Source organism: Octodon degus, unplaced genomic scaffold (assembly GCF_000260255.1).
Source record: "Octodon degus isolate 3935 unplaced genomic scaffold, OctDeg1.0 scaffold00238, whole genome shotgun sequence".
In the NCBI taxonomy this organism is placed as follows: domain Eukaryota; kingdom Metazoa; phylum Chordata; class Mammalia; order Rodentia; family Octodontidae; genus Octodon; species Octodon degus.
Window position 1 is genome coordinate 1,198,409 of NW_004524814.1, and position 14,081 is coordinate 1,212,489.

General features: G+C 47.7%; 1 protein-coding gene across 1 annotated transcript in view; it reads right to left on the minus strand.

Moving 5' to 3' along the window:
* Window positions 1–574: 574 nt before the first annotated feature.
* Window positions 575–14,081, minus strand: part of Lhfpl2 (LHFPL tetraspan subfamily member 2) — a 160,148-nt gene continuing 146,641 nt past the window's right edge. The window contains exon 4 of the mRNA XM_004645735.2: window positions 575–2,313. Within this exon, the coding sequence (XP_004645792.1) occupies window positions 2,057–2,313 (257 nt within the window). The 3' untranslated portion in view covers window positions 575–2,056. The remainder of the gene's footprint in view (window positions 2,314–14,081) is intronic.

Here is a 14,081-nt window from a genome sequence, read left to right on the forward strand (position 1 = left end):
AACACTGTCAAGTGATGCTGCTCTGGCCGACAGGTCTCATTTTCTCTTGGGACTGCTGTTGATGAGTTCACTGTGACAGGTGACCTTGGGGAGCCCTGCCACTTTAGCTGAGGGGTTGGTGACAGACATACCCATAGGATCCCCTGGGCTTATGACTTGTTCCTAGGGGGAGGCTGAGATTGTAAAATGGATTCTCTACCTTGTAGAGGTTAATCTTCCAGTAAGAAATGTAAGAAAAAAATGTTAGAATTTGCCTGATGTAGGAAACTGATTTGAATAAAAAATACTGCTCAGGTTTGAATGTAGTTACCTGGCTGGAAGAGGGACTCAGACTCTATAAAGCACTTTCCCTCTGAGGAGCCTTACACGGGCTCCCATGGCTTATTTCTTGTGGTTACAGTGATGGTTCCTGTTTCCCACACCTTTACCTAGGTGTTCTAAAAGGTTGCCTGTTAACCCTTCTCACTCTCAAAAAAGCCAGAGGATCTGAACTTTCTTTCAAAAGATCTGTTCCTATCTTGTGCTTGGCCTTTCATCTGTGAGATAAGACAGTTTCTAGTGTAGGCCAAGTCTCCCATTTCTGTAAAGCAGTTACACGTTCTGCCTCCCATGGTTCCAGACTCAACACAGCTTTGACCTCACTCACTAGTGCAAAGTTGTAACTTTTGAGTAAGGTCTGAATACCTGGTGGTACTTAGTGCACAATACCTTGCCAATAGAAGATGCATAGTAGCTGTTACATTTTTCATATAACATCCTCTGTGAATAGATGCATAAACCCAAAGAGACTCACAGTCTTAATCCTTCCAGCCATGGCAGCATTTAGTTGGTGAGGGGTGTTTCTCCCTCTGCAGTATCTGACACACGAATTAGGTCAGGCTGCGTGATTTCGGCAGCTCTGCTGATTCTCATTACACCCTGCCCAGATCAATTATATTGGTAACTTATGGAAACTATATTATGAGTTCTAAATCCTCTTTTCCTCAGAAATAGTGGTGTTTGATTGTTTCTGTAAACGCATAGGCAGGTGCTGTGAGCTTGGTTTAGCTTGGGTTTTACATAAACTTCCTATTCTGCTTTCCAAGTCTTTGGCGCAGTTGTTCAGTTGCAGCAGCTTAATGTTATTTCAGTCTTCAGGATCAACACCTGCGACTAGAGAAGCTTAACTCCAATCACTGGGTTCTTTTTCCTGCAAAGAATCCTGTTTTGCTGCTATAGGGGTTGGGAATCCAGGTGACTAAGGCAGGATCACCGAGCAGGAAAGGTCCCCCAGGGCCGAGATTTGGCAGTTCGTTCCTGTGAGCACCTGCCTGTGCCACAGCTGGGGTGGAGCCTGCTGTCCCCAGAAGGAAACAGGTTTCCTTCGGCAATCGCAGCACAATCTTAACCTCAAGGAGCAGCAGGCTGGGCCTGCATGGGCGCTAGCCTGGCTGCAGGAAGAGGAAACTGTCTTCACTTGGCCAGGGTCTGCACTGCTGTCCTCAGTCTCTCCTGACATTCCTAACACCCTGGAGTGACGGTGTGCTGATCCACTTTCCCTTGGAATTCAGCCTAGAGTAAGTCCTAGGCTGTTTTAGAGGACCCCTTTGGCATACGTCCTACCCCCACTGAGTTTGTGATCTTTCTTTAAATTTCCAACTGAAACAACACATGAAAGAACTAAGAAACCTGAAACACCAACTTGAGACCTCATCCTAGGGCAGAGGTGTGCACAGACATGCAGCCGCAGGCCAGAAACTTCCTCTTTGGTCCTCAAAACAGCCTGTCAGGCTAGCAGCCAACTACGTGTCCTCTGCTGCCAGAGGGACAGTGCCTTCATGATTCTGATCATTATCCTTCATGGAGCCCTGGGAAAATTGAGTCTGAGCGGACCCCACAGCTGCAGTCAGGGCGTAACTGTGCTGAGCCGGGTGTTCCCTCTCACGAGTCCTGTGAAGGCCTGGGCTGTGGAATGTGGCTTCGGTAGGTGAAGTCTGTTTCTCCACTTGATTCATACGGCGTGGACTGTCTCACAAGATTACACAGGAACAAAATGGCGTTAATGTATCTTTCCACACTAAAGGAGGCAGATAAGGTTTTTCCCTTCCTCAATTTCTTCCTGTACTTTGTCACTGGAGGTGGCGATTTCTGCTTGTGCGGAGAAAACAGCACAGATGAAGGTGAGGACTGTGCCGCCGATGGCAGTGTAAAAGGCCCAGCCCAAAGAGCAGTCTCCAGGTTTGTAGGCAGATGCATAGGGGCCACAGTAGTCTACAGCTTTCTGGCAGCCCCAGCCAGCAGGGTAGAGAATAAGACCAAGGATGAGAAATAGGCCTGTGGAACAGAAGAAAAAGCAGGTCAAGGCCCAGCTCTGTGGTCTGCTGTAACTGCCGCTTGCACTGCCTAACAGCATCTGTTCCTCCATAGAAAGTGTGAGGGACCATTTTGTGCAGCTCATCTGAGCTAAGCAAGAAATGCCACTTAGAAATATTTTTCAGCCACTTGTCTACATACTGCAATGTGACTCCACGAATGATGGTTCTTGTGGGAATGCAGACTGTCTGCACTGGGCTCTACAGCCGCGAGCACTGCCATCTGGCTGAAAGGGAGCGACTGGCATACCAGGGTGTGCAGGCCTAATTTGCTGGATTACTGGAACACAGTGCTCATTCCTTAGGACTGCTTTTGTGCTAGACCAGCAGAGCTGGGTAGCTGCTACATACTGTGTGGCCTACAGAATTTAAAATATTTACTATATGGCTTTTTGTGCCCTGGCCCAAGGGAGCTCTCACAGAACCAGTAAGAACGCAGTCTGGTTAACGCCAGACAGGTACCTCACAAGGGGACAGACTGACCTGACTGTCAGTGCTTCAAACACACCCATTTGTGAACAACAAATTTTAAGCAGATATCTCTGCATTTGCAGATCTGTCTAGAGACAAAGTACAAACTTCCTAATGATTTTCTGTCTGGATACTTTTAAGTCAATTCAGCCTTGAGTAGATGCTAACAAGCCCTGCTGCTTCCATTTTGCTGTCACCCGCCGCAGTGTCCCAGCGTCCTTTCTTTTGCTCATAGCCCGACTTCTCCTGAAGAGCTAGGAACACAGCACTTAGGAGCTCTTTCCCCTGGTTTCAGGAGACAACCTTTCTTTCTCCTTGGTTTCAGGAGACAACCAAGATTTGAACATGAGATTTCAAGCATAGGTGTCACCAGTAAGTGTCTAATCTGGCGGCGAACTCTTGTCTGCCTGAGCCTCAGCTTGGCTCAGGCCCCTCACCCAGCAGACCTGAATGGAAAAATGAGAGGGACAACCCCCAGCCCTGAATCTCACCCAGTCAAATGCCAACAGAAAGTCTTTGTTAAAGGCCTTTAGTTCACCTGCATAAAGCATCAGAGAAAGATGCTTTTTTTCCTGTGTAGCAGGAAAAACTTTTTCCTTCAAAAACGACAAGACTGCTAAATCATAGCTCAAAACTGCTATTTTTTCTGATACCCTGGAATAGAACTTCATCCTTATAAATAAATCTTGGTTTGCAGCTTTTTTTCTTTTCCTCCCCTACTATCCCATGGCTTCCAAGTCACTTAGCAACTTCCCCACCTGCCAAACATAAACAGAGTTGTGACACTGAGGTCTGAGAAAGACTGGGGAGAGCAGTGCAGGCCCCAGATCACAACTTCCCCAGTCCTGTCCATCTAGGATGCGTCTCTTGCCTGGCTAGGCAGTCTTGCCTGAGCAGCCTTTGAACCAACTGTCTCCACTTCATCTGCTGTCCCACTAAAGAAGCCTCCAGGGACTCCATGCCTGCTGCCTGCAGATGGACAGTCACAGTCCAGAAACCACTTGCTGGGCAGCAGAGGGAGCTGACTAGTGCATGTGAAGTGGCAGGGGTGGGGTGGAAGCCCGTCCTGTCCCACTTTAGAGTGAGCGGGTCCAGAGCCAGCAGTCTCAGGGCCTGGACTAGAATCAAAGCTAGGACTGTGCAGCGAGGAAGCTCACACGCGGCAAGGACATGAGCCAGCAACAGACTCGCTGGTTACATAGTGGTTCCAGCACCTAGGACCTCTGACTTGGAGTTCAGTCAGGCTGGAATCCAACATCTTTCCTCTGTGAGCTGGGTAACCTCGGACAAGCTTCTTACCCATCTGGTTCCTTACCTATAAAGAGACACTAATCCTTAAGTCCCACGATGGTTGGACTTTTAACATCTAGAGTACTTTCTGCACTCAACAAAATTGGGAAAAAGACCAAAAGCCTAATCAAATTAAAGCATTTCACAGACTGTTCCCACTAATAAGTAATGGCAGCTGAACCCAAGCAAGGTAAGAAGACCTCAGCCACAGAGCCCCAGCCCAGCCCTTCTCTCTCTTTATTTCAAGACAGATTTGCTGTCTTTCTGCCTCATCCTGAGTGGCTAGGATTATAGGTGTTACCACCACATCCAGCACATCTGCTGGGGGAGGGGGTGTTGAAAGGTATAGTTTGGGAAAGTGAAGGGCAACAGGCTCCACTGGAAAGACTCCAATGTTCTTCATCGAACAGAGCTTTATATGGCAGGGGTCTAAAATCACTTAATTCTGATGCCCATGGCAAGCCTTGGTTAATCCTGCCGGTGTGCCACCCTGCCCTCTAACAGCCTTGCCTGGGCACAGTGAGATCTGTCCTCCCTCAAGGTCTGAGGCCACAGGGCCACCCAGCAGAGTTCCCTGCACAGGATTCTGCCCCTCCATGGGAGCAGATGCTCTCCAGGCAGACCTGGAGTGAGGGTGCTGCACTTCCCTTTAAAGACTTAAGTGCTCATATGTAGTAGTTTCAATTAAATATTGATTGCATGTTTCATTTGTAATATGTGCCATTTCAATGTAAAATGAATGCAGTTTAATATACTAGGAACAGAAGACAAAGTACAAATTTGCTGTCACATACTGGTCCTGCCACTGTGCGAAGCTCTGGCTTATTGCAGGACACAGGAAATCACCTGAATGTGGCTCTTCTTCCATTAGGATGTAGGCAGCTCCTGTAACAGCTAAGACCCACCTGCAGTTCCCTGACAGGAACATGTCCCTCCCTTAGGCATTCCCTTTCCAAATGGCACAGGCACAGGCACAGGCATGATTCTTTCAGTCACTGCAGGCCACCACAGACCCGCAGACTGCTGCTGGCCTGTGAATGAGGATAGCAGGGAGCCATGCTTGAGTCTGTCTGAAGCCTTAGTGGCAATGAGAGCCAACTGCAGTCACACAGGAGGGTGAGAAAAGGGGACATCTGTGCCAGCAAGGAACAGGGCAAGGTACCCGCTGTCCCCAGCTGATGGGCTAGGCAGACTGGAGGGGGCCTCAGCATACTCCTCTAGTGGTGGCCTGTGCTCCCAGCACTCACCAGAGCACTCCTTAGCACCGACTGCCATGAAAACACAGGAACTAGGTGTCACAGAGACAATGGGTCTTAGGTGAGGGGAAATAACAGTCAGATGTGGTGCACACCTTTAATTCCAACCACTAGTGAGGCTTAAGCAGGATGGGGAAAGTTCAAGGCTAGCGTGGGCAGCTTACAAAACTGTGTCTCAACAGAAAAGGGCTGGTGATGTAGCAAAGTGGTAGAGCACTTGGTAGCATGTTTGAGGCCTGGAGTTCAATCTCTAGGACCTATAAATTAATAACAAACTTTTTGTAATTATTAAAAACTTATTTCTCTGGGTATTTAGATTCACACCAAAGAACTCCAGGTCTGTAGGTCACATGACCTCACAGGTGATGTGAGGTGATGCAGCCCTCATCTCCAGAGTCCCAGGGCAGGGAAGCAGAGCCGTTCACAGAGCCGCAGGGCCAGGCTCCAGCGCTCTCCGCCCCGCGGCGGAGGGCAGAGCGTGGGTCCTGTGGGTCTGCATTCTGCTGCCTGCACCTTGACCTGTGCCTGTCCAGCTAGGAGGGGGAAGAACCGCAGGAAGATGACATCAGTCAGCAGCCCAAGACAGTGGAAGCACCATGGCAAAAATCCCTGAGTGTCTCAAGACACTGTGCCAAGCTGTGTTGACAGGTTGGTGTCACTTACTCCTGGGGGGAGTAGGGGTAGATTACAATTATTTTGTTTTTGTTGGTGATATGCTGCTGACACCTTACAAAAAGCTGGTGCGGCTGCTCATATTTTCTAAGAGAAAAAATGAAAGTACAAACCAGTGACGCACAGTTTGCTGAGCTCTCTCTTGTCACATGATGGCATAGAGAGACACTGGCAAAGAGGGCTGTAGTATAACCAAGAGGGAAAGTTTAAAAATGGATGTCTCTTTCAGCGATAGGCCAACCCTCCAGCTTCGCAAGCAGAATGTAAGGTGCCACATCTCCTTAGCGCAGATGGATCTGGAATGGGTAGAAAAGGAACTCGCAGGTGCTGACCCCAGGAGGCTGGGCTGCAGGTTGGATCCCTGGGGAAGGGAGTAGCCTGGGGATCTCCTTGTCTGCTGCCTCAAGGTGTTCTTCCCATTGCCCCTGCACCCTAATCAAGGCATGGTGGAGATCCGAACTCCTTTGGAGTCAGCTTTGACTAAATCTTTCCTTTCATCAAAATGAATAGGCTGCCATGTCTTTTGGGAAGGCCATGTATTTCTAGTGCATACCTGTGGACAGTAACAGGCAGACGTCCACATCCAGCCCTTGCTGCTAGAGGGAAGAATATTGTACTGGATGTCAGAATCAACTTTATTCACTTCAATTCTAGTCAAACACCTGTCACAATGGTTCTCCTAACTGTGCCTTTTCTTACCACTAAATTTCAGAAACAGCCTGGAGGTGGTGTATCCCTGTGAAAAGGTAGCATTTTCATGACCTTACAAGACAGTTCCTACCCTCTCGCTAACAGCCTCCTGGCACATTGTACCCAGACAGTCATAAGACACCAGTGCCTTACTGGTAAAAGAAAGGAAATGAAACTGGATTACCCTACAGAGGCCACCTCAGGCTGTAAACACTCCGACAGCTTCACAGACAGCCCCGCTAACACTCACTGGGCACAGGCCCTCCATGCCACTTGTCTGCTCTGCTACCTGAGTCCCGTTCATCTCCCAGCCCATTCCTCAGGCAGCACAGCAACTGTCCCTGTCTCGCATGTGATTTGGGTGTAACTCAAAACAGGCAGGGAGCTGTGCCCTATCACTGCATCCCCAGTGCTCACAGTATGGAGGGCACAAAAGCCAAAACACACTAGGAAAAGCAGTTGTAATCCTTCCTAGTTCTTCACAGAATTCAGCACTAACTAGGGAAAGACCATCCTAAAATTATGTCTGAGCTACTTCCTTCCTACTGCCCTTGAGCCAGAGTACAAACCCTCACACAGAACGTCTCACCAAACCTTAGGTGGAAAGAAAAATGCCTTTACGGCCTTGGGTGGTACTGGAGAATGGAATGGCAGTGAGCAGCATGTTCCTGTGGTGAAGATGAGCAACTCGGGCCCCAGGGGTGTGGGTGCCAGGAACACAGGTGGAATCTCAGCCTAAACTCTGCGGTCTGTGAGGAAGGGGAGTGCCCCGGCTACCTCACAGCTGTCCTCGGCCTTCTGTCCTCTACTACCCATAGGCTGTCACACAAGTGCAACACTCCATGTGTTGCCAAGTACGTTCTGCTGGTCACCGCAGTGTATACAGATGAGGCCATGTGCCCTGCCTTCAAGCATGGTCACCAGGCCAGTCCTGCTGCACCCAGTGACTACGCAGGCAAGTCCTGGGCATCACACCCCTGCTTCCTCCTCAGACAAGTCCAGGTTAAAAAATTACACACTGATAAGATCTCTGTTTGCAAAGAAAAGCATTAAAGGTCAGGAACAAAAGAATCATCTGTTACTGCTCCCTGCAATGTGGGGAGAAGCCACAGTGAGGCCCGGCACTGGCCATGCCTGTCACTGTTAGCATGCTATGTAATCACCAGCTCAAATGTAAACTTGGTGATGACAAAGGACTTTCTGCACCTTTTCTGTCCCAGCTGCCTAGACTGGCATCTGATATGTAATAAGCACGTAGTAAATATTCACTGACTAGATGAAGGAAAAACTAGAGTGATATGATTGCATGTTTAAGTGAAGCCATTGGAGAAGTTCTTGCCAAGTTGTTTGAAAGACATTGAAAAACTTCAGTCAATAAAAGGAATCCCAGCGGTGGACAGTGTGGGGCAACAGAACAGCAGCCACAGTGTTACTCAACCGAGATGCGTGTCAGGGCCCAACCATGACCTGGCTTTTTGCTTCACTGCCCACACCAAAACCTTGCTGGCCCAGAAGTGGCTCTTTGTTGGAAAACACTCGGGAAAGGTGGTGAGCCCCTCGGCCTAACAGCCTTTCAGGTAGCTGGAGACCCATTTTCCCTTAGCAGCAGAGCTCTGAAATGGTTTCCAACCTGGCTGCAGGTGAAGCGCCAAGCAGCAGGCTGCGCAGGCAAACTGGAGGAGTGCAGGAAAAGGGTAGGCACAAAGGAATGTGCGGAAGTGGAGGCAGCCTGAGCTCGGACAGTGGAAGGCCACTGTGGGCAAGGAAAAGGCCCCTTTCCACCATGGTCCCAGGACAGCCCAGAGCCACCTGAGCAGAGGGCACCTCTAGGTCTGAGCCACTCCTCTTGCAGGTGCAGAGTGATAGGCTCCATGCTTGCCTCTGGTTAGCACTGACCTGCATGCTGACCCCTCTTAGTAATTTTTCTCATTGTCCACACTGATGGCTGAAGTCCCCTGAGTGTCCCTAATAGATACCTGTAGGACTGCAACCTTTTCTCTTTCAGTGCCCCAAGGCAGCCGGCCAGGTGCCATACAGACTGCCAGGAGGACACGCCGCCTGGAGCCACACCAGTGCCCCTTCATTAAGTGGCCACTGAGGTTTTCTCATGGCAAAGCACATGGCACAGGCTGCTCCTCGTGTTCAGGGACTCTGGAGACACTACGGAAATGACCCTCCGTCATGAGACAGGGCTCGAGCAGCATCCCTGTGCTGTCTTAGAATAGACATGGCACAATTTACAGGGAACTTTGGCTGAAATTTTTAAATAAAAATTATGATTAAGTGATCATTAGGAAGTCAGTCCTTTTTATTGCTAAAATTAAAGACATTGAAAATAACTATTATTTATTTTCATCATTTAAGAAAGTTTTTATAGTCTTGGGATTTAATCCAGGGCCTTCACACTGAGCTTCACTTCCAGCCAATTTTATTTTGAGACTGTCTTGCTAAGATGCCCACGTGGAATTCAAATCTGTGATCCTCCTGCCTAAGCCTCCCAGAGTGCTGGATTATAATTCAGAATAAACTATCCAAGTAAATTAAGTACAGTAAGTAGTACATCAAAAGATACTTTTTAATTAGTTACTGTGCTATGAAATTTTGCAGACAATAAGTGAACTTCTTGCCTTCTGAGGTCTCCGGATACGTAATGATTTAGCATTATTATATTAAGTCCTACAATAAACTTAGAGCCACCTTTTTAACACTGAACCACTGAGGTTGGCTTCTACCACTCTGAATACACAATCACTCTGCATTTTGATCTGAAATGAAGGTTATGGACACATTTGTACTGATTCTAAAGCTATCTTAATATTGGCCTCATTTTCTCAATATGTATAGTTTTAGATTCAGCCTGTACGGAGGACTGTCTTCTAAGAGAATTATTGCCATTCTAGTCATAAAGCTCCTGGGAATCCGTATATAATAAGTGAATTTCAGTGCCTGCTACAGTGCAGGTTTTCAAGGAGGTGAGTTCTCTCTGCGGTGGCTTCACAGGTTAGGAGAGCGTCATCCATGCCCTACACGCCTCAGAGTCCTGAAATGCTCCTGTCAGTATTCAGGACCATGCTTCATGATTACTTGTTAAAATAATTTAAACATAGATCACCCCAGGCTTCCTGACACTTTATGTCAACAATTAAGTGGTTACCATAGCAAGCTACTTTCCACGTTTTATTTTGCATGTCCATTACTGTATCTGACTTTTAAGAGCATTTGCAATTTCGTTTTAGACCTTACAACTGTTTCTTTAAAACCTATCCTATGTTTTAGATGTAACTAAATTAGTGCCTGCTTGATTTACTGTTCTTTAGGTAGCAGTTTTTAATAAGGCTGAGTTATTCCTTCAACATGATTTTTTAAACCTCTCTAGGCTATCATTTATGAAATGATGACTCTAACACAGCTAGGAAGCAGAAACTCAGGAGATTTAGGGCAGCATCTACAAATATTTGCATGAGGTAGGCATCCCATAGTAGCTCCTTGAATCTGCATTTAATAATGGCCTGACCTTGGTACACTCCTTACTTTTTGCCAAGGGGTTGCACAAAGTTGATGAATTAGTATGTGTGTCCCATCCATGGAATTCTTAAGTCGATTCAGGCCAAGGGCTGCTGACCTGAGTGCAGGTGGAGGCTCTGTGTGTGTAGAGAAATCCAGAGACCCATTTGGTGACTGGCTGCCTCCAGTCCCCAGCTCTCCCTAAGCTGGAAAGGTAAGCACCCTCCCTCTGCTCTGAGGCCTTTCTGAGGTTGGACAACCAGGGTCACACACTACCTTCTCACAGAAAACTAGATGAACATTTCAGGTGTAAAAATACGGGGTTGGGTCTCCTTCCTAAGCCATTGTCATTTTTCCCCTCTTAGGTGGCCAGTCTGGTCTCTGTTGGGGGAGGAAATGGATGGGGAAAAGATGAGTGCAAACAGAGCTGCACTAGGTTGGGCTGTGGTCATTAACTTAATGAGCACAGATATTTCTCATCTTGTGAATAAAAGCAACGAACACACTAATCCTGGAGGGTGACCCTGGTGTGTTCTGCAGGCCCACTCATACTTCAGCACATAGATTTATGACAAAAGTAATTCTATAAGTGACAAAGATGAAACCTTCCCATAGTCTTCTAAGATTCATCTCTTTTGCCTCTTTTTTCATCCTGTCTTCCTTCATCACAGCCATTTCACTCACTTCCAAGAAAGCTAAGCCTCAGCCGCCCCTAGAAGAACCAGTCCCATGCCCACAGCGTCACTTCAGCCCTGCAAAGGCAGAATTGAGCCCACAGCAATCTATGTGCTCAGTCTGCTAGGGCAGCTGGCTGAGGCGAGGTGACCCAAGCAGACAGACTGAGGCCTACAGGGAGCAGCCAGCGTGAGAGCCAACAAGATTGGGAGGAGCAACACGAGGGAGGGCTGGGGGACGGCAGGCAGCCAGCCAGGCCTTATGGCAAACCCAGGGAGCCAGTTCCAGCCAGCCAGAGTGAGGGGATCTAAGTGCACTCTGCTGGCTCTGTCCCCAGCCTGAGTCCCTGGGGAGTTCATAGAAGGAGAGAGCCCTCCAAGCATTTCCAACAACAAACTGCGTGATGTTGTCATGGAAAACCTGGATCTTTGCATTCTACAGTTTCACTGTGGATGACATCCAGGTCACAACCTAAGGAAGACATCTGGCAAAAAAACAGCCTTGCTGGCTGATTACCCAGCTTTTGTAATGAATCCCAGCAGGATACAGACTCATGTGCAGTTCTGGCTCTGCCAAGTCCTGAACCAGCTCTCACCGAGCGAAGACCAGTCAGCTGGTGATTTATGTTCCCAGAGAAGTCTGAGAAGCCACCTGCAACCAAGACTCCCCTGGAGAAGCTGCTCCAGGAAGAAAAGGATGAGAAGTATGTGCCAGGGCAAGGGAAGGGAGGATGAAGTTTGTTTTCCTGTTGATGTGGCTATCTTTTGTTGGTTTGTTTAAAAAAAAAAATGCAAGGACACACTTGGTCATGAGGGCATGATGTGAACAGCACAAAGACAAGTCTAAATGCTACATACAGTAGCTGTGCTCTGTAGAATGAGCAATTCTAAGAACATAAAAAATACAATGAAACTTTCCAAGAAAGTAGAAATACTTTATATATTTGATAAAGGCTTACTATGGAGCTCAGATTCATAGTGATACTTCTGTTTTCAGCCTCCCCAGCACTGGGATTACACCCAGTCTTGGTGGCTGGCTCAGCACACCCCAGGGCGGTGCCAGCATGGCATATAGTGCCAGGGACTGAACCCTGAACCTTGAAGTTGCCTAAGCAGGTACTTAATCCACTGAGCTCTTACCAGCCCTAGAAATACTTTGATAACTATCTTATAGCTGTTACTAGTTACTGTATGCCAAGCACTATGCTTAAGCCTCATGTGTTCTCTGTCATGGTTTAGACCTAACACCCCCCCCCCCCGCAATTCTCACGGCCAGTGGGGCTGGCTGGAGGGGTAGTCACTGGAGTGCAACCTGCACAGATGAATTCTCCTCTCCAGCTCCTGCCTTCTCTTTCTGCTTCCTCGCTGCCAAGGAGGAAAACAGCCTTCCCCGTTACCATTGTGCCCTATGGACTCTGCCTTCGAGCCGCAGACCATGGGCTAACCCCACTAACCTGTGAGATAAAATAAGCCCATCCTCCTTCAAGTTGTGGATGTTGGATATTTTGTTACAGCAACAGGAAAGCTGACCAATATAATATCTAATCTGCAAAATAATTCTGAGGTAAGTAGTACTACTAGTAGTAGTAGTATGCCCATTTTATAAGCGAGAAAAGTGAGGCCGGTGCTTCACAGCCTTTTTAAGGGAAGGGCTGAACTCTGAATTCCTGTCGCAAATGAATGCTGAATGCCACGGCCCCCGTGCAAGAAAACACTTTGGAAGCACATCTTGGTGCTCACTCTGAGGCAAGGCTTTAACTACAGGCACACTCCGTTATCTAGGTTAACTGACAGTAAATGTTTAAAGTATGCAGGTAAGGATTTCCATTGAGATGGCAGATTCCTTCATACCCAGCTTCTAAAAAGAAAACATTAAGATTTTAATGATTTTTATTTTTTATAGATGATAAGGGCTGTGTAACTTGTTGCCTATTCTTTAAAATTATAAATAGCAAAGGAATATGCTTACAGTATCATTTTACATTCAGCTATATGTTATAAATACATCCCTTTGCCAAGATGCACGTTACAAGAATGAAGTCAGCCCAGCAGTGTACCTCTGAGGAATCTCGCACTGTTCTGCCAACAGGCTTCTAATCATCTGTCTTAACACTAACTAGTTCAGGGGGAGAGCAGAGTGGTGTGCACAGCTCCAAGTCCCTGGCTGAGGCTAGGCTAACTAGGTGCTGCTCTAGCCCAGAGAAAAAGCGAGTGAGCGGTGTGCCCCTGGCACAGTCACTTCCTCAGCTGCCTACCTAGGAGGAGGGCTACTGTTCACTTTGCTTCAGCTGCCTAGTGTATACCTCTGCAGGGGAGAAGGAGCCTGTGGCAGTTATGTCCCCAGAGCATGTGACAGATGTCAGGTCAGTCTTTCTCAGGATCTTCTTGCTACCTATGCTGCTGGCTGGGCTGGGAGGGAAAAGGAAAATTCTTTCCTGGGTTTCAGTGTTCAGCATTAGGCCCTACAGAGCTGAGTGACTAGATAGGAACCTGTGACTCCTGCCACTTTAAAATTGTGAGTAATTTCAGAATTTTTAAGAGGCTGCAAGTCAGTGGTTTCTTTAGAAAACACAAGACTTTTGGAAGAGAAAAGATCTGGCAGAGTAGTCCTAGCAATGTGCTCTTACTTCCTTCCCTTCTGCTTTTTTTCCTAGGGACATTATGCAGGAGGAAAAGCTAGGAAAATGCACCAGAGTGTGTGGATAACTGTGATACATACATCCAGCCTGCACAGAAATGAAGGGTCTTGCTGCTTCATGTAAACCGGAAACTATACAGAAAGATCAGTCAGACCCACATCCTTGGGAGATGGGATTCACTGGTCCAAACCTTTTTAAGAACTGTGTGTGAAGAGTCTTGAGAACTACAGAACTAAAGGTTGCTTGTGCCTCTCAGTGACTGCAAGACAGATTTGGTGTTGGGACGCAGCCTGTCCCATGCCCTGTTACAAATGGCCATGGGCTTGCTAGAGGGCAGATCCCCATCACAGGCCTTCCCAGGGGGGCAAGCCAGACAGAACCCACAGAACCCCAGAAGAGAAATGCAGAGGATGGTGGAGTTCTACCCAGCCAGGGAAAGCTAAGTCCTCCTGGCTAGTGAACCAGAGCTCTTCAACAGGGAAAATAAACTGTGCTGGCTTCACTTAGCAGCATTTTTTTCTTGGCTTTTCAAAA